The sequence below is a fragment of the Mustela lutreola genome, chromosome 8 (genome assembly GCF_030435805.1).
Source record: "Mustela lutreola isolate mMusLut2 chromosome 8, mMusLut2.pri, whole genome shotgun sequence".
In the NCBI taxonomy this organism is placed as follows: domain Eukaryota; kingdom Metazoa; phylum Chordata; class Mammalia; order Carnivora; family Mustelidae; genus Mustela; species Mustela lutreola.
The window spans coordinates 64109311-64128955 of record NC_081297.1 but is presented as its reverse complement, the minus strand read 5'-3'; the positions used below and the strand labels follow the sequence as shown (position 1 = coordinate 64128955).

General features: G+C 42.9%; 1 protein-coding gene across 2 annotated transcripts in view; it reads left to right on the top strand.

Annotated features, from left to right (window-relative positions):
- The first annotated feature begins 1901 nt into the window (after positions 1-1901).
- Positions 1902-19645, top strand: part of TMPRSS12 (transmembrane serine protease 12) — a 34850-nt gene continuing 17106 nt past the window's right edge. Inside the window, exons 1-3 of one of the 2 annotated variants that reach the window (XM_059185355.1) lie at positions 9858-10105; positions 10775-10970; positions 17596-17867. In XM_059185355.1, coding sequence (XP_059041338.1) covers positions 9877-10105; positions 10775-10970; positions 17596-17867 — 697 coding nt within the window. In that variant the 5' untranslated portion in view covers positions 9858-9876. Of the gene's footprint in view, positions 2673-9857; positions 10106-10774; positions 10971-17595; positions 17868-19645 lie in introns of those variants that run through there. The other variant, XM_059185356.1, reaches the window with a different exon arrangement.

Below are 19645 nucleotides of genomic sequence, written 5' to 3'. Positions count from 1 at the left end.
ACCCAGGCGCCCCACTGATTCTTTTTATAACCCTGAGAGTATAGTATGGTAGCTACTAGCCACAGGTGACAATTAAGTTTATTTATTTACATATATTTATTTGAGAGAGAGAGAGAGGGCGTGCAAGCAGGGCAGCAGCAGGCAGAGGGGGAAGCAGGCTCCCCACTGAGCAGGGAGCCTAATGCGGGGCCCAGTCCCAGAAACCTGGGGCCATGACCCAAGCCAAAGGCAGATGCTCAGCCGACTGAGCCACTGAGGTGCCCCGACAATTTAGTTTAAATATAAATAAATATTCAGTTCCTCAGTCATGTTAGCTGTATCTCAAGTGCTTCATAGCCACATATGTCTGGTGGTTACCATACTGGACAACAAAGTTATAGAATATTTGTATCATTTCAGAGTGTCCCATTGGATAGCTCTGCTCTGTGCAATATATTGTCTAATTTTGCATGTTTCTGAACTTTCTAGAAGTCGAATCATATGGTAAGCTTTCTCTTGTAGCTAGCTCTGTTTCATTCAGTATTAGGTTCTTGATGTTCATCCACGTGTTTATAGCTGTAATTAATTTACTTTACCATGTACATACTGCAAATAGGGCACAATGTACACACAGGCTGTCCTTGTGCCATTCAGCCAAGAAATGTAAACAAAGATGCAACATTAAATCCTGACTGCAGGTTAACAGCTGTATATCCATATATCCCTTATATCCGGCACTACTGTTAATTTCGTAGCCACCTCCTGTTGCTATTGCAGTGAGCGCAAATGTGGCAAGGATCAACCTAAGCCAGCACGTGATGCTGATCACCATCACCCCATGAGCAGCTCATCTTTTCTGTAAACTGCGTATCAGAGTAAAAGTGATCTCTCCTGATTCTTGGTCTTTTTCGCCATATTTAGGGCAGTACTCTAAGCCATTTGCAGGACACCATGGGATCTGCACAAATGCCACGAGTGACGCTGGCAGTGCTCCCAAGAAGCAGAGAAAAGTCATGACATGACAAGAAAACGTTTAATTGCTTGGTAGGTAGCAGACGTTGAGGTCTGTGGCTGATTATAATGCCCCTTTTCAAGATAAATGAACCAGTGTAAGGAGCACTGAATTTCATGAAGACATCGCTGTGCTACAGTGGCAGGCACAGAAAACCTTGCACTTTTTGTGAAATACCTTTCCATCTTGTTGCAGGACTGCTGTAAGAAAGGCACACCCAGGGGCGCCTGGGCGGCTCAGTGGGTTAAAGCCTCTGCCTTTGGCTCAGGTCATAATCCCAGGGTCCTGGGATCAAACCCAGCATCTGGCTCTCTGCTTGGCAGGGAGTCTGCTTCCACCCCCCAACCCCCCCCCCACCCCTCTCTGCCTGCTTCTTAGCCTACTTGTGATCTCTCTCTCTCTCTCTGTCAAGTAAAATAAAATCTTAAATTACTGAGGAGAAAGGATAGCTGCCTGAACAGGTTTTTTATGCAGCTTAAAGTGCCCTATTCTTGGGGGGGAAATGTCACAAAGGGTATTTATCGGTAAGGAAGAGAAGCAAGCACCAGGATTCAAGGCTGGAAGAAGAGGCTAGCTTTACATTCTCATGCAAATGTAGTCAGATCTGCGATCTGGACCACCCTTATCTATAAAGCAATAAACCCCAGGCTTAAAGGGAAAAGCACACCGCTGCCATCTTGGTTGTACAACAAAAAGGCGTGGACAAGAACTGGATTTTCTTGATTGTGTCCCTAAAGTCAGGGAGTACTGTGCCAGTGAGAGACTGCCTTTTAAAGCTCTTTTGATAACAGACAATGCCGCTGACCACCCAGAACCCCATGAGTTCAATGCCCAAGACATCCAAGTGGTCTACTTGCCCCTAAAACACAATGTCTCTGTTTCAGCCTGTGGATCAGGGGAGAAGAAACTTTAAGTATCATTACTGTGGTACTCGAGGGAAAGGATGGTCAGCACTATGGAAGAGAACCCTGACAGAACATGATGAAAGATCTAGAAGGATCACGCCTTGGAAGAGGCCATCATTGTCACAGACAAAGTCATGAAAGCCACGAAGCCCGAAACAACCGATTCCTGCTGGGGAGAACTGTGTCCAGATGTCGGACCCTGGATTTACGACAGAGCCGATCAAATCATGGCGCATATGGATCTGGCAAGAAAGGTAGGTGGGGAAGGGTATCAGGAGACGAATTTTGGAGTAATTCAGGGGCTAACAGACACCACGCCGGAGGAATTAACAGCAGAGGACTTGACGGAGGCGAGTGCTTCGGCTTCGGCCCCGGCCGTCAGTGAGAAGCCGGAGCAGCGGCCACGCGCGGGGAAGCAACCGGACGCCTGAGAACCTGACAGAAGGGCTCCCCTGAGTCACGCTGCTTGCGCTACAGTTCCGCCGGGGACCCTTCCAAGAGACCGGCCCGAAACTAAAAGCAGACGGCAGGAGAAGGATTGGCAGCGCGTGGAAACCTTTTCAGAGAAATGCAAAAGCAAACCAGGCAGAAACTGCCAGGTATTTCCCGCAAATGTCACCAGCGGCGCGCCTGCCTCTCGCCTGCCCTGCCCCCTCTCCGCCTGTTCGCTGCCGTCACCCGAGGCCGCCCCGGGCTCCTGAGCCTGCGCCACACGAAGACACGAGGATGAAGAGCGTTAGGATGACCCACTTGCACGCAGCGAGAGGTAAATACAGGTAATAAGCGTGTCAGTCGTGTGCGGTCTTCATGGGCAAATACCCGTAGGGCAAGGACTCGCAGGCGCTTCCCTGTCCCCGTCGTCGTCATCGTCGTCGTCGCTGTCTCAACATCCAACCCGGGGCTCAGCATGTGCAAACCTTGCGTGGAGATGGAGGGCCGATCCTTACACAAGCATATTTAAAATTAATAATGTTCGTTTTCTTACTCTTTTATAAGTTTGCTTTTTTTCTTAAAGTGTATCGCCTTCTTTTCACAATTTTTTTTTTAATTTTTATTTATGAGGGAGGAAGAGTGCAGGAGTGGGGAGGGGGGCCGGGGCAGAGAGGTAGAAGCAGGCTGTCCACTGAGCAGGGAGCCTGATGTGGGGCTCCATCCCAGGACCCTGAGATCATGACCTGAGCCCAAGGCAGAGGCTTGAACCCACTGAACCACCCAGGTGCCCCTCTTCATGATTTTCTTAATAACACTTTTCTTTTCTATAGCTCACTTTACTGTAAGAATATAGCATATAAAATATATAACATACAAAATATGTATTAATCAATTGTTTATGTTAACAGTAAGGCTTCTGGTCAATAGCAGTCTGTTAGTAAATTTGGGGGGAGTCAAAATTTATATGCAGACTTTTTACTGGGTGTAGGGATTAGCACTCCTAACCCCCACAGTGTTTTGGGGTCAGCTGTATTTGCAAGAGACGTATCTGATAAAGGAATGTTACCCAAATACAAAGAACGCTTAAAACTTGATAGTAAAAAAATTAATAATAAAAAAAATTTTTTTTAAAGCCAAAGAATTTAATGGACTTTAATCTGATCAAAGCAGATCTACAGATGGCAGATAAACATACGAAAAGATGTTTCATATACTATGTCATCAGAGAAATGCAAGTTAAAACAAGATACTACTGGACACCTATTAGAATGGCCCAAATCCTGGGTTGCCTGGAAGGCTCAGTTGGTTAAGCATCTGACTCTTGATTTCAGCTTGGGTCAGGATCTCAGAGTCATGAGATCGAGCCCTGCATCAGGGTCTGTGCTGAGCACGGAGCCTGCTTAAGATTCTCTTCTCCCTCTGCCTCTGGTTCCCCTTCCCCTGCTCCCTCTTAAAAAAAAAAAAAAAAAGGAAAGGAAAAAGAAAAAGGAAAAGAAAAAGACAGGTCCAAATCCAGAATACTGATAACACCAAATGCTAACAAGGATGGGGAGCAACACCATTCACTGTGGGTGGGAATACAAATCAGTCCAGCCACTGTGGAAGACAGTTTGGCAGTTTCTTACAAAATTAACCAAACTCTTACCATATGATCCAGCAATTGCACTCCTTAGTATATATCCAAAGGACCTAAAAACTTATGTTCACACAAAAACCTGCATATGGATGTTTACAGCAGCTTTATTCATAATTGCCAAATTACGTGGGCACTTGGATGGCTCAGTGGGTTAAGCGTCCAACTCTTGATCTTAGCTCAGGTCATGATCTCAGAGCTGTGAGACTGAGCCCTGCATTGGGCTCTGCACTGGGTGTGGAGCCTATTTTTTTTAAAAAGCGTGGATAATTGCTAAATCATGAATTACCAAATTGCCTGGAAGCAAACAAGATGTCCTTTAGAAGGTGAATGGGTAAACCATGGTGCATCCGGATGATGAAATATTATTCAGCACTGAAAAGGAATGAGCTATCAAGTCATGAAAAGACATGAAGGAACGTTAAATGCATATTTCTAAGTGAGAGAAGCCCATCTGAAAAGGGTACCTACTGTATGAGTCCAATCACATCACATTCTGGAAAAGGCAAACCATGGAGACAGTAGAAAGATCAGGGGCTACTGGTTAATGAAATCAGTTAAGACAAAGATAAAGAAATAAAAGACCTGAACAGACACTTACTGTGCAATAATCAATGAATGTCCCATATGTATATGAAAAAATATTCCAATACTCAAACTCATTCAAAATCAGGAAAAGTGCAGATTGAAACCATGAATTCTCAATTCATACCCACAAGATTTGTAAAAAGTTAGAGTTGGTGATAATCTGAACAATGGGAACATTTATACATTGCTAGTTGGAGAGTAGGTTTTATAACATTTTGGAAAATAGTTTGATGTTATTTAGAGAAGGTTATGGTATTTCTCTGTGACCCAGCAACCTCAACTTGGTATACCTTCCAGAGAAACCCATGCTCACAGGTACCACAGTATTAGATATAATAGCAAAAATCTGCAAATAACTCAAATGTCCATCACCAATAGATTCCAAAATAGATAAATACATTGTGTCCTATTCTCAGTATGTACATGGTAAAGTAAATTAATTAAAGCTATAAATAACCACATGGATGAACATCAAGAACCTAATACTGAATGAAACAGAGCTAGCTGCAAGAGAAAGCTCACCGTATGATTCGACTTCTATAAAGTTCAGAAACATGCAAAATTAGACAATATATTGCACAGAGCAGAGCTATCCAATGGGACTCTCTGAAATGATACAAATATTCTATAACTTTGTTGTCCAGTATGGTAACCACCAGACATATGTGGCTATGAAGCACTTGAGATACGGCTAACATGACTGAGGAACTGAATATTTATTTTATTTATATTTAAACTAAATTGTCGGGGCACCTCGGTGGCTCTGTCGGCTGAGCATCTGCCTTTGGCTTGGGTCATGGCCTCAGGTTTCTGGGACTGGGCCCCACATTAGGCTCCCTGCTCAGTGGGGAGCCTGCTTCCCCCTCTGCCTGCTGCTGCCCTGCTTGCACGCCCTCTCTCTCTCTCAAATAAATATTTGTAAATAAATAAACTTAATTGTCACCTGTGGCTAGTGGCTACCATACTATACTCTCAGGGTTATAAAAAGAATCAGTGGAGGGGCACCTGGGTGGCTCAGTGGGTTAAGCCTCTGCCTTCGGCTCAGGTCATGATCCCAGGGTCCTGGGATCGAGCCCCACATCGGGCTTTCTGCTCTGCAGGTAGCCTGCTTCCTCCTCTCTCTCTGCCTGCCTCTCTGCCTACTTGTGATCTCTGTCAGATAAATAAAGAAAAAATCTTTAAAAAAAAAAAAAAAAAGAATCAGTGGAATAATGAATACAAAATTTAGAATCCTGGTTACTTCTGAAGGAAAGAGAAAGGAAGAGAATCAGGAAGGGGTATACAGGGGATTTCAAGAGTAACATCAATGTTTTTTCCTTTTTCTTTTTTCTTTTTTTTTTTTTGGATATGCACATTGTTGTTAATATTTAAAGTCTGCATAATAAAATATGTGTATTAAAAAGATTTCTAGGACTAACTCAGATGTGCCCCAAGTGGAGTACAACTCCAGACCTAGTCAGCCCTGACACCGGCCCCCCAAACCCCCAGCCAATCCCAGGTCCCAAACCCCAGCATGGAGTCTGCTGAAGATTCTCTCTTCCTTGGGCGCCTGGGTGGCTCAGTTGGTTAAATGTGTGCCTCCGGCTCAGGTCATGATCCCAGGGTGTTGCAATTGAGTCCTCTATCCTGTATCGGGCTTCCTGCTCAGCAGGGAGCTTGCTTCTCTCTCTGCCTGTACTCACTCTCTCTCTCTCTGACAAATTAAAAAGAGAAAGAAACAAAGAATCTCTCTCCTCCTTCTGCCCCTCCCCCATCTTCCCTCCCTCCCTCTTTTTTTCTCAAAGATAAAATGTTGAACCAGCCTTGCATACCTGGGATAAATGGCACTTAGTCATGGTGTACAATTCTTTTTATACACTGTTGGATTTTATTTGCTAATATATTGAGAATGTCTGCATTTGTTCATGAAAAACATTGGTCTATAGTTTTCTTGTAATATCTTTGTCTGGTTTTGGCTTAGGGTAATGCTAGCCTCATAAAATGAGTTAGGAACTTAGCTTACAGTTTCTGTGGGAGAGAGAATCTTTAGTGGGGTGCCTCTGGCTTAAGGTCTCTCATGAGGTTGAAATTATGGTGTTAGCCACAACTGTGGTTTCATCTGAAGGTTTGACCCAGGGGGAACCTGCTTCCCATCCCACTCATGCAGTGTGCTAAGTGATTGGGTTCTTCTTGGGCAGTAAGAGAGAGGACTCTGTCCCTCACTGGCTACTGCTACAGGCTGCTCCACAGAGCAAATCAGAACAAGGCAGCCAGCTTCCCTCCGACTGAGAGAGGTAGGGAGACCATCAAGAATAAGTCACAGTCTTTTTGTAACCTAATCTTGGAAGCGATAGCCCATCACTTCTGCCATTTTCCATTTGCTAGAAACATGTCACTAAGTCCAGCTAACACTAATGGCAGTGGGGAGCGGCGGTTTAATGAGGGTGTGAATACCAGAAGAGGGCTAATTGGAGGTAATCTGGAAGGCTGCCTGCACCTCCAGACATTTGTCTGCTGATAGGAGTGACCCCACAAAGAAGGGAGGTGACAGTACAGGAGAGAAGAGTGAAGATCTAGAAAATGCAGAGGAAATCCAGGCACAGGACCTCTGCAGTTCCTGGTCCACTGATTTTCCAATGTCTTTTCATGATTTGGCTACATGCACCTGTCTTTGATCAGAATATGTCAAAGAAATTGGTTAAGTCTCTGTTATCTGTCACAGCAAGACTTGTCATTTGACTTTTCACATCCATACTCGATCTGATCACATCCCCCCCCCGCAGAGAAACACACCTCAACTGTGTTTCTTCCCTTTCAAGTATCACCTTCCACTGAAATATCTAGGGAACAGGAAATCTTTCATGGGTCAGTCCAAGCTGCACCTTGTTTCCTTCAATATCACCTACCCCTCAACCACTGATTCCCATGAAGCCCTGTCCTGATCTGTTCCCTCTCCCATGTGTTACCACCTGTAAGCCCCAACTAATAGCCACCTTTGATTTAGTGCTGCCAACCAGGACGACCTTAGGGAGATAATATGAGCAAGGCAGCTGTCCTGTTGCTGACCCCTACTTTAATTCCCCATCATGTGACCAACCACCTAGACTACTACAGCCCACACTGTTCCCTTGTTACTGAAGGTGTGGCGTTAACAGAAGCAACCTTCAGCACAGCTCAAGATAGCAACAATAACACTATTTAAAACCAAACATTAGGTGCACCTGGGTGGCTCTGTGGGTTAAGCCTCTGCCTTCAGCTCAGGTCATGATCTCAGGGTCCTGGGATGGAGCCCAACATCGGGCTCTCTGCTCAGCAGGGAACCTGCTTCCTCCCTGACTCTCTGCCTACTTGTTATCTCTGTCAAATAAATAAAATCTTAAAAAACCAAAACAAAACAAAACCCCAGACATTAGATATCACTGTTGCTAATGCCAACCTAACCCCGTGGAACTCTCATAGATGTCTCTTTTAGCTCAGGCCTGGTTTTCTGCCACATTGTTGCACTGCCTGCTTCTTTCCTCCCTCTTCCCCGGGCCTCGGGCTGCACACTGAAAAATTTCTCTTCGATTACACTGAGCAATAAATGCCCTTACCCCTAAGGAAGAAGCAAGTTCCGGGCTTACTCTTGCATATCTAAAAAACAAATTAAATGACTTCGTGAAAGGGAAGAAGGGCCAAACATGTTGATTCTGGACTCAAAACAGAATGAAATCAAATACAAAATCTGGAAGAAGTCTTTAACTTTATTTTTTCTCTTACATATCCTGGTGGAAAATTTTGAGGCATGGCTTCTCTCTTTTGTCTTTACAATAGCAAACAGTAAAAACAATAGTAAAGTCATACTTACGCACTACATTATTATTACTGTGAACGTCAATTTTATGTATCAACTTGACTAAAGTATGCCCAGATAGCTGCTGAAACACTATTTCTGGGTGTGTCTGTGAGAGTGTTTCTGTAAGAGTTTAGCATTAAATCCACAGATGGGGGGAAAGAGTATCTGTCCTCACCAATGTACACATGTGTCATTCAATACAATCCAGTGAGGGCCCAGAGGACGGGTAAACTCTCCCTTTCACATTGACATGGGACTGGTCTTCACTACATCTCCTTCCTCCTCTTGATCTTTCCCCTCAATCTAGGCCAACTCATACCCCCCACCTTCGGGGATCCTTCCCAGACTGTCACAGCCCACACCAATCCCTTGTGTCTGAATCTGTATTTGGTTTAGGTGTCACCACTTACTTGTCTTCCATGTGATTTCTCTGCTGGCCAAGTTATAATGTTCTCTGGGTTAGAGGGCCAAGTCTCTCTCTCTCTTTTTTTTTAGAGGAGGGGTTTGGGCAGAGAATGAGGGAGAGAGAGAATCTTAAGCAGACTCTACTCCCAGCCCAGGGCCCAACTCGGGGCTCTGTCTCACGACCCTGAGATCATGACCCACTCAGAAAATGGGTTGGCTGCTTAACTGACTGAGCCACCCAGGTGCCCCAGGAGGGCCAGGTCTTAGCAGCCCTCCTGTGATGTGATATCTCAGCATGCGTGCACAGTGTGAGGCTGATGCCTGCTTGTTCAGTGGTTCAGTTAACTGGAGCCACTTACCCGCGTCCTCTCCCCATAGTTTAGAATGTCAGAGGGCATCTCAGGGGTTCTGAGAGGGGCCAGGAATAATCTCTCAGGCTAGGGACTGCAGGGGGAGAGAGGGGAGAAAGAGAGCGAGCGAGCGAGCGAGTGGGAGAGCCAGAGTGCACGTAGTTACCATCAGTCAGCTTCTGTCCTTAACTTTGCAGGTTCTTCCATTTGATTTTATCAGCTCACCCTGAAGTGATGGGATGAAGAAAACTACTACGGAACAATAAGGAGACAGATATCTATCACAGAATCTGGGTTCTTTGGTGTCTGTCTCCTATCAGATCCCAACCTCTGCACTTGCTTTGTCTTCTGCTTTCTGTCTCCCCTCCCCAGCCTACCTGCCTCCGTGTAGCTGCCCTTACTTCTGGAAGCCTTCTGGGCCCTACAAGTCTGAGTTAGCAGGACCCAGTTGTTATCCACTCCTCTCCCAGCACAAAAGCCCGGCTGTATGGCAGGAGCCAGAGGGTCTAGCCCGTTAATGAGCACTTAGAGGCCGACGGGGCGCAGGCTCCTCCCCGGCATCTGTCCAATGAGTAGACGCCAACTGGGATACCGCCCAAAGGACTCACGCATCCCAGCAACCGCACCAATCTCCCAGGCCTCCCGCCCCCACGCCCCTAGCTTCCTCCGCAGGCTTGGCCCTCCCACCCCACGCGCCAGCCTGCCGGCCGGCGCTCCTGTCTTCTAAGCCTGCAGCTCGCGGCCCACGCAGGCAGCCCATGCCTGCCGCCATCTTGCCCACTAGGAGTTCCCAAATGGGGCTGGGGCTCCTGAGCGCCGCACTGCTGTTCGTGGGGAGCGCTCTCCCCGACTCGGGACTCCACTCACTGCCCCGAAGGGCTGGGCGCAGCTCCTGGTGGGAGCAGGCCGGTGCCCCTGGGTGGCGGGAGGCCACGCAAGGAGGGCGGAAGGCGCTCCAGGCCCCGAAGGAGGCGGGGGCCGCAGAGGGTAGTATCCGTTCATTCCCCTCTTTGAACAGCCTCCTGTGCGTGCTCCCCGCTTCTGTAGTTTGTGAATTTGGCTCCCTCCTTTTCTGCTTGCCCAGCTGCCTTTAAAATGTACAGACCTACGCAGTCTGGTTAATTATGACAGTGTAGTAGTCATCGTAGCAAAAATGCCATATGCTTGTAGACTGCTGCTGTTTATGCTCTAAACATTCTGAGGTTTGTCATTCCCACTTTAAAGGTTAGGAATTCAAAGTTGAAAAGGCTGGTGGGTGACCTTGCCCTACTACACTTGAGAAAAATTCACCCAACAAGTCAAATAGCAAATATTAGAAGTTGCTTCACCAGTCCCAGGCTCTTTAATTGCCATTTTGTCCCAGAAGCAACGTGACACCTGGTCAGAGACACTTACTTTCTTTTTAGATTTTGGGGGAATAGTTTTAACGAACTGTGTTGATTTAATGCTTTTCTATTTGTAGTGATCATTTAAGGCATATTTGTCTTAACACTCCTTCAAGTTTCTTTTTTTCCTCAAAATATGGGAATGCCTTAGGTATCCAGATTGCTTTATCTGTTTTTTGAATAGGAATCTAAAAGATTCTGTCAGTATGTTAAGATTAGGAATACTATCATCAGATGTTCATAACAAATAATATATGATTTTTATTTTTAGATTGTGGGACAGCACCGCTTGCGGATGTATTGGAAGGGTCCAGGATAGTAGGGGGCACAGCAGCTCAAACTGGCGCGTGGCCATGGGTAGTTAGCCTGCAGATTCAATCAGGCAAAATTCTTGCTCATATATGTGGGGGAAGCTTAGTGAAAAGTAAGTGGGTCCTCACAGCTGCCCACTGCACTAAGGACACTAGGTATGTATTCGGAGCACAACTCCTCTATTTTATTCTCTTGGGGGATACTTTGTAGTAGTAGAGGACCATTTGATTTCAGCCATGTTCAGTTAAGCTGTGTGTTTACAAGTAGCCATAATGCTTTACACTAGTACACTGTTTGTTGAAATGAATTCTATAAATCAGAAGTTTATGCTTTCTGTAAAATAGTAAAAATGTTAAGGACTCGGTCACAATGACTCAGCTCTGCCACTATGGGACCAAAGTGGCCAGAGACAATACAATAACAAAATTGAATAAGTGTGCTGGGATCCAATACAACTTAATTAATGAACACTGAAATTTGAATAAAATAGTATTTTGTTTTTGTTTTCCAGCTGTCTAAGAGTATAAAAAATATTTTTTTTTCCCCTCATGGACTATTAAAAAATAGGAGACAGTCAGATTTGGCCTATGGGAATTTGTCAGACTGTGCTTTAAATAATGACAATTGTCTTTAGCTTTTAAAATTATTATATGATAACCATGTGTTTTTGTTTCTCACCATTGGATCATAGCTTTTTTTTTTTTTTACGATTTTATTTATTTGAGAGAGAGCACACACACATGCACCCATGAATGGGGGAGGAGCAGAGGGAGAGGCAGGCAGACTCCCCGCTGAGCAGGGAGCTAGACACAGGGCTTGATCCCAGGATCCCAAGATCATGACCTGAGCTGAAGGCAGCCACTTTAACTGACTGAGCCACCAGGCGCCCCCGTATACTACATTTTTCAAACATACATTTCAGTTTTAGGAATAGAGGCAGAAAAATAATAAGATACTAAGGTATAAATTAAGGGTACAGAAAGAGATCTAGAAGAAGAGTTTCAGAGTTTGGAATCGATTCTCTTCTTTCAGGGGTGTTTTACAATGCTTGTACAGCATGCTATTATTTATTTATTTATTTTAGGTGGAGTCCCTACCCAGCATGGGGCTTGAACTCATGACCCCAAGATCAAGAGTCCTATGCTCCACTGACTGAGCCAGCCAGGCACCCTTAAAATGCTATCTTTATTTTAAGATTTTTTTTTAAATTTATTTATTTGAAAGAAAGCAGAGGTAGAAGCAGGCTGCCCACTGAACAAGGAACCCAGTGTGAGACTTGATACTGGAACCCTGGGATCATGACCTGAGCCAAAGGTAGATGCTTAATCGACTGAGCCTCCCATACATCCCAGATTTAGACATTCTCATGTACCTTGCTCATGGCTGGAGAGCAACAAAATCAAGGATCAACTCCAGGTTTGCCAGAATGAAAACCCACACACATAACCATAACTATTCCCTATGGCTCTCTATTTGAGACATCTCTTGTGATGATGGAATGCTACCTTGGGAAGAATATAATTTCATTTTTGGACAGCTTTAATTCTTAGGAAGTTTTTATGTTGAAGTAAATGTCTTGGTTTTTAAAAAAAATCTGCTTTCTGAAGCCATATATATTTAACCCAAATCCTCCTCCAAGCATTTGAAGATACTGTCATATTCCACTTAACAATTCTCAAGACTAAATTTTATTGATGTTTTTACTCCTTTATTCAACATTGACTGAATGTATGTTATATGCTAGGGACTGGTCTAGCTGTTGAGGCAATAGACATTACTGAGGCATATTCTCTACTTTTCAGAGGACTAACTGCTACATTCTGTTCCAGTCCCCCTCATTTCCTAAACCTTGCACCATCAACTATCCCTTTTTCCTTCTTAGAACAAGCATTTATCAAAGACTTGCTCTGAGATTAGGTACTAAGGATGTTACGTATAATTCTGTGTGGAAAAAAAAAAAAAAAAAGCCCTGGAGAGCCTGGGGGGCTCAGTCAGTTAAGTGTCTGCCTTGGGCTCAAGTCATGATTCCAGGGTCCTGGGATTGAGTCCCGAGTCGGGCTCCCTGCTCAGCAGTGAGTCTGCTTCTCCCTCTCCTTTTCCCCTCCACCTGCTTGTGCTCGCTCTCAAATAAAATCAAAATCTTTAAAAAAAAAAAAAAAAAAAAGCCCTCCCAGTAACTCTGAGATAGCTGTTATCATTTCTGTTTTACACTTGAGGGATCCAGAGGTGAGGGAGATGTGGTAACTTGCCCACGCTCACACTGCTGTTAAATAACAGCCCTCCAACCCAAAGGTTCTTCAACCTGTGCTGTAGCATTATACCTCACTGTCTCTAGTACTTTCCAGTCTTCTCCATGGTTTCTTCCCTACAATCCTCAAGCATGTTTAGGTCACTCCATCATTATTTTAAAAACCCAAGCAACCTATCGACGAACCCTTCTCTTCTATTTGAGAGACTCCCTTTTGCTTCATCTGCACTGACATAAAATGCCAATTGCAGTCTTATTTCTGTGCTCTGAACACACTATTAGAGATCCCCCTCCATGCCAAATCCAATGACCTCTTCTCAGTCCCCATCCTATTTGATCTTCATAATGTGGCAAAGCTGACCCCTGTTCTCCTAGAAACTATCTCTTTTCTTGATTTCTAAGTCCCCTCTAATTTTCTCCTTTTCCTTGATGAGTCTTTGTCATCATCTAAATGGCAAAATTTCCACTCTTATCCTCCTGCCTTATCTGTATGCTCTTCTAGAGATGTCTCATCCAGCAATCTCTAGAGATGTCTCATCCAGCAATCACCATGTGCTGGAAACTCCAAGTCTTTCCAGCTGAGTTCTATTTCCAGCTCCCTACGATATATGTTTTTACTGGAGTCACTGTCTGGGTAAGTTGGAAAATGAATAAAATCTCTCCTCCAATCCTGTTCCTTCTCTACTCTTTCAGATAATGGCATCAACAACAGCTCTGTGACCCAGGGAATTTGCTTTCTCTACACAGTATCTCTTAAATTTGTTTCTTCTGTTTCCCAGTGCTCCACACAGATTAGAAAAAATTACACTTACACTACTTACACTTACACTACTACTATCATAACTGTCCTAATGAGTGTGAAGTGGTATCTCACTGTGGTTGATTTACAGTTCTCTAATGACTAATGATGTTAAACATCTTTCCATGTACTTACTGGCTATTTGTATATCTTCTCCGAAGTACCTATTTAGGGGCGCCTGGGTGGCTCAGTGGGTTAAGCCTCTGCCTTCCGCTCAGGTCATGATCTCAGGGTCCTGGGATTGAGCCCTGCATGGGGCTCTCTGCTCAGCAGGGAGCCTGCTTTCCCGCGGCCCCCCCCCCCCCCGCCGCCTGCCTCTCTGCCTACTTGTGATTTCTCTGTCAAATAAATAAATAAAATCTTAAAAAAAAAAAAAAAAAGGAAGTATCTATTTAAACCCTTTGCCCTCGGGATGCCTGAGTGGCTCAGTAGGTTAAGCAGCTGCCTTCGGCTCAGGTCATGATCCCAGGGTCCTGGGATCAAGTCCCACATCGGGCTGCTTGCTCGGCAGGGAGCCTGCTTCTCCCTCTGCCTCTGCCTGCCTCTTTGTCTGCCTGGGCTCACTCGCTCTCTCTCCCTCTGTCTCTGGCAAATAAATAAATAAAATCTTTAAAAATAAATAAATAAATCCTTTGCCCATTTTAATTGGGATTTTTGTTGAGATGTAAGAGTGCTTTTTATATTCTTCATATCAATCCCTTATCAAATATATAATCTGAAAAGTTTTTCTCTCATTCTGTGGGTTGTCTTTTTACTCTCTTGGAAAATGTCCTTTTTTTTTTTTTTTTAAAGATTTTATTTATTTATTTGACAGAGAGAGATTACAAGTAGGCAGAGAGAGAGAGGAGGAAGCAGGCTCCCTGCTGAGCAGAGAGCCCGATGCGGGACTCGATCCCAGGACCCTGAGATCATGACCTGAGCCGAAGGCAGCGGCTTAACCCACTGAGCCACCCAGGTGCCCAAGATTTTATTTATTGTTTTAACACACAGAGAGAGAGGTCACAAGTTGGCAGAGAGGCAGGCAGGGAGAGAGGGGGAGAAAGCAGGCTCCCCGCTGAGCAGAGAGCCTGATGCAGGGCTCGATGCCAGGACCCCGGAATCATGACCTGAGCTGAAGGCAGAGGTTTAACCCACTGAGCCACCCAGGCGCCCCTGGAAAATGTCCTTTGACACACAAAAGTTTTTACTTTTGAAGAAGTTCCATTTATTTATTTGATTTTTTGGGTTACCTGTGTTTTGGGTGATATATCTAAGAAATCATTGCCAAATCCAATATCATGAAGGTTTTCTCCAGTGGTTTTTTTTTTTTAAAGACTTTATTTATTTATTCGTCAGAGAGAGAGAGAGAACACAAGCAGGGAGAGTGGCAGGTAGAGGGAGAAGCAGGATGCCTGCTGAGCAAGGACCTCCCCTCACACTGAGTCAAAGGCAGACGTTTAAACAACTGAGCCACTGAGGAGTCCCTTGTTTTACTTTTATATTTAGGCCTTTATCTATTTGAGTTATTTTTTGCATATGGTATAAGGTCAGTGTTCAAATTCATTCTTTTGCATGTATATATACAATTTTGCCAGCACGATTTGTTGAAAAAGCCTGTCCTTTCCCCCACTGAATTTTCTCAACACTTTTGTTGAAAATCACTTGAGCCCATATGCAGGGCTGTATTTCTGGGCTCTCTACCCTTTTTCATTGGGCTGTGTATATATCTGCCAGTACTATACTGTTTGGATTACTGTAACTTTGCTATAGTTTTGAAGTCTGGAAATGTGAGTCCTCCAACTGCATTCTTCTTTTTCAAGATTATTTTGGCTATTTGGGTCCTTTGACATTCTGTATGAATTTAAGATGGGTTTTTCTATTTCTTCAAAAAATATCGAGATTTTTATAGGGATTGCATTGAATCTGTAGTGCTCCTTGGATAGTACTGTCATCTTAATAATATTAAGCCTTCCAATCCATGAACATAGGATGTCTTTCCATTTATTCAGGTCTTCTTTTTTTTTTTTAAGATTTTATTTATTTGTCAGAGACAGAGGAAGAGAGAACGAGTGAGCACAGGCAGACAGAGAGGCAGGCAGAGGCAGAGGGAGAAGCAGGCTCCCTGCCAAGCAAGGAGCCCGATGTGGGACTCGATCCCAGGACCCTGGGATCATGACCTGAGCTCCTGAGCTGAAGGCAGCCCCTTAACCAACTGAGCCACCCAGGCATCCCAATTCAGGTCTTCTTTAATTACAGCAATGTTTTGCAGTGTTCAGTGTACACAGCCTGTTTTTGAATCTTATGGTCTGATATAAATTGAAGTGAATAAGGAATATAAGTTGAATAAGTTTGGAAAAGAAAAGAACAATGATTATTTCAAAGTAGCTTAAAGCAGTGATTTGTTTTTATACAAAATATAACTAGGGCTTTAAATTTTTTTGGTAAACTTTCTAGAGGTCGCCTAAACCATTTTTAAGATAGCTAAATATCTACAGTGCAATTTGGAGTGCCTAAGTGGCTCAGTCAGTTGAGCTTCCAACTCTTGGTTTTGGCTCAGGTCATGATCAGGGTCCTGGGATTGAATCCTGAGTTGGACTCTGTGCTCAGGGAGGAGTCTGCTAGTGATTCTCTCTCTCCCTCTTCCCCTGCCCCTCTCTCTGCTCTGTCTCTCAGATAAATAAAATCTTAAAACAAAATACAATGCAACTTTTATAGACTATTGGTACATGCTGACAAGATACCTGTTTATACATTCCACATGAATAAGTATTCCTTTGTTTTTATGACTGTTGTTTGTCCTGAGTGTTATCAGACACACACACACACACTCATAAACTTTGCCAATTTGAAGGATGAAAAGGAATTTCAGCATCTATAAACAATGTATAAAGTAAAAAAAGTCCTCCTTCCCAATCCACTTCCAAATGTAACAACTATTAAATGCTTAAGGTTTTAATTGTTGATTTTGACTTGCAAAAGATTTTTCAGTTTGGTTTTTTACTTGTTCTTTATTTTTTTTTTTTTTTAAGATTGTCATGATCCATTAGTTGCTTCCTGTTTTATATCAGTGCTACCATTGTTATGTATTCATCTACATTTTCTTTCTGGTTTAATTTTTATAATTCTTATGCTAATTTAATATCCAAATGTTTCATTCTAAAACTTCAAAATTTACAAAAGTAAAGGGAATAGTTTCATGAACTTCCATAAGCCTATCACCCAGCTTCAAGTTATCAACACATCCCTGAACTTATTTCATCTTTATCCTCACCAACCCCTTCCTCCCATTATTTTGAAGCAACTCTCAGACATACCACCTTATGTATTTCTAAAAGAAGACTTAAAGACTTTTATATTAAAAAAATTTCTTATATTTAAACATTTAATCAATATCAAGTTTATTTTACTGTTTAGTGTTTTTCAGAGATTTAATTTTATTTCAATTTTCAAACTAGTTAGTTAGCTAGGTGTCCCAATACCATTTATCAAGTCATTCATTCTTTTGTCCACAAATAAGAGGTGCTACCTTAATCATATATTAAAATGTCATATACTCAAACCTGGGGACCCTCTGTTCTACCGATCTTTTTCTCCTTTCCTACATCACGATATATTGGTTTTTATTTGGTGTGACCTCATGTACATGAAAGTAGGATTCTATTCTAATCTAACATAAGAAAAATGAAAAACTAGGAGATTGAGAATAGTTACCTTGTTAAATAACATGTTTATAATAACATTTATTCTCTTTCAGAGATCCTTTAATGTGGAGAGCTGTGATTGGAACTAATAATATAAAAGGGTATCATCATCCACACTCCAAGAAGATAAAAGTTAAAGCAATCATTATCCATCCAGACTTCAATTTGGAAAATTACGTAAATGATATTGCACTATTTCACTTAAAAAAAGCAGTGAAATATACTGAGTATATTCAGCCTATTTGTCTGCCTTTTGATGTTTTCCAAAAACTGGACCAAAACACAAAGTGTTTTATAAGTGGCTGGGGAAGAACAGAAGAAGAAGGTAATTACAGTCTGAATTTTATTTATACATTTTTTTCCTGGTTATTGGAGAGGGTGAACCCTTTTGTATATTCATCTCTTTATGTCATGAGTTTGAGCAATAGGTCTTTATAAACCATTGAAAAGGAAATGTCTTCTTTTTTTTTTTTTTTTTTTTTTTAAAGATTTTATTTATTTGTCAGAGAGAGGGAAAGAGAGCGAGCACAGGCAGACAGAATGGCAGGCAGAGGCAGAGGGAGAAGCAGGCTCCCTGCCGAGCAAGGAGCCTGATGTGGGACTCGATCCCAGGACGCTGGGATCATGACCTGAGCCGAAGGCAGCTGCTTAACCAACTGAGCCACCCAGGCGTCCCAGGAAATGTCTTCTTTACCTGTCTTTTTTTTCTTCCTTGTAGGAAAGAGAAAGTTATCTTCCAAAACAGAAATAGAGACTTTCTCCAGTTATGCCTGCTAACATATTTGTACCTTTTACCATTCTCAGAAAGAATGATGATTCTAAGTGTTTTTGTAGGTTTCTGAGACTCATAGATGATAGAACCAGCTCTGTAAGAGGATTGCTTATCATAAATAATAAGCTTCTGGCTGTCAGGAATCAAATTTAGTGTCCTTTTAATTTAATACCCTGTTTAATATCAAACAGGTTGAGTGCCCTATATTTTCTTTAGTGCACAAATGAGCATTAATTATTGACTGGTTGAACTACTATGAACTATGAACAAATAAATGTAGAAAATAGTCTCTGCCTTTGGTTCTAAAAATAGTTACCATTTGGGAGCATTTGCCATGCTTTAGGCCTTTTTCTAAATATATTATTTTATCTTATCTTCAAAATATTCTTGTTAGGAAGTTAATGTCATTATTCCCATTTAACAGACCAGGAGTTGTGGATCTGAGTGGATGAGAAGCTAGGGCACAAATGAAGGTCTTCCTTATTCTACAGCCTGAATAGCTAAGTACTGTATTAAGTACCAACTGTTCTTGATGGAATCAAAGTCTAGTTAGCAATATATGAGTTCAAGTGCTGAGACTATTTTTTCTATTCCTTATGGAAATTATCCATTTAAATATGTGTAGAGGGGCGCCTGGGTGGCTCAGTTGATTGGGCGTCTGACTCCTGATTTTGGTTTGGGTCATGATCTCAGGTCTCTGGGATGGAACCCACATCAGTCTCCCCACCGAGTGGGAAGTCTGTTTGGGATTCTCTCTCCCCCCACCTCCCTCTGACACTCCCTCTTCTCTCTCTATAATGGATCAATAAATCTTTAAAAAAAATATGTGTAGATTAGAAACACCTGGCTGGCTCAGTCCAAAGAGCATGCAACTCTTGATCATGGAGTTGTGAATTCGAGACCTATGTTAGGTATAGGTATTACATACATACATATATACATAAACTTAAAAAAAAAAAAACCCTCGGGACACCTGGGTGGCTCAAGTGGTTGGACGACTGCCTTTGGCTCAGGTCATGATCCCGGAGTCCTGGGATCGAGTCCCGCATCGGGCTCCCCGCTCCACGGGGAGTCTGCTTCTCCCTCTGACCTTCTCCTCGCTCATGCTCTCTCTCACTGTCTCTCTCTCTCAAATAAATAAATAAAATCTTAAAAAAAAAAAAACCCTCAACTTTAAAATAGTTAAATAAGTGTAGATTATTTAGATATGATATAGATAAATGTATGAAAGATCTTTGAAGAACTTTGTTTTTTCCTCTGTGAATGCTGTTTAAACAAGTTAAGAAAGCAACATGTGTAGGGAAAAGACTATGGCTTTAGAATCATAGACG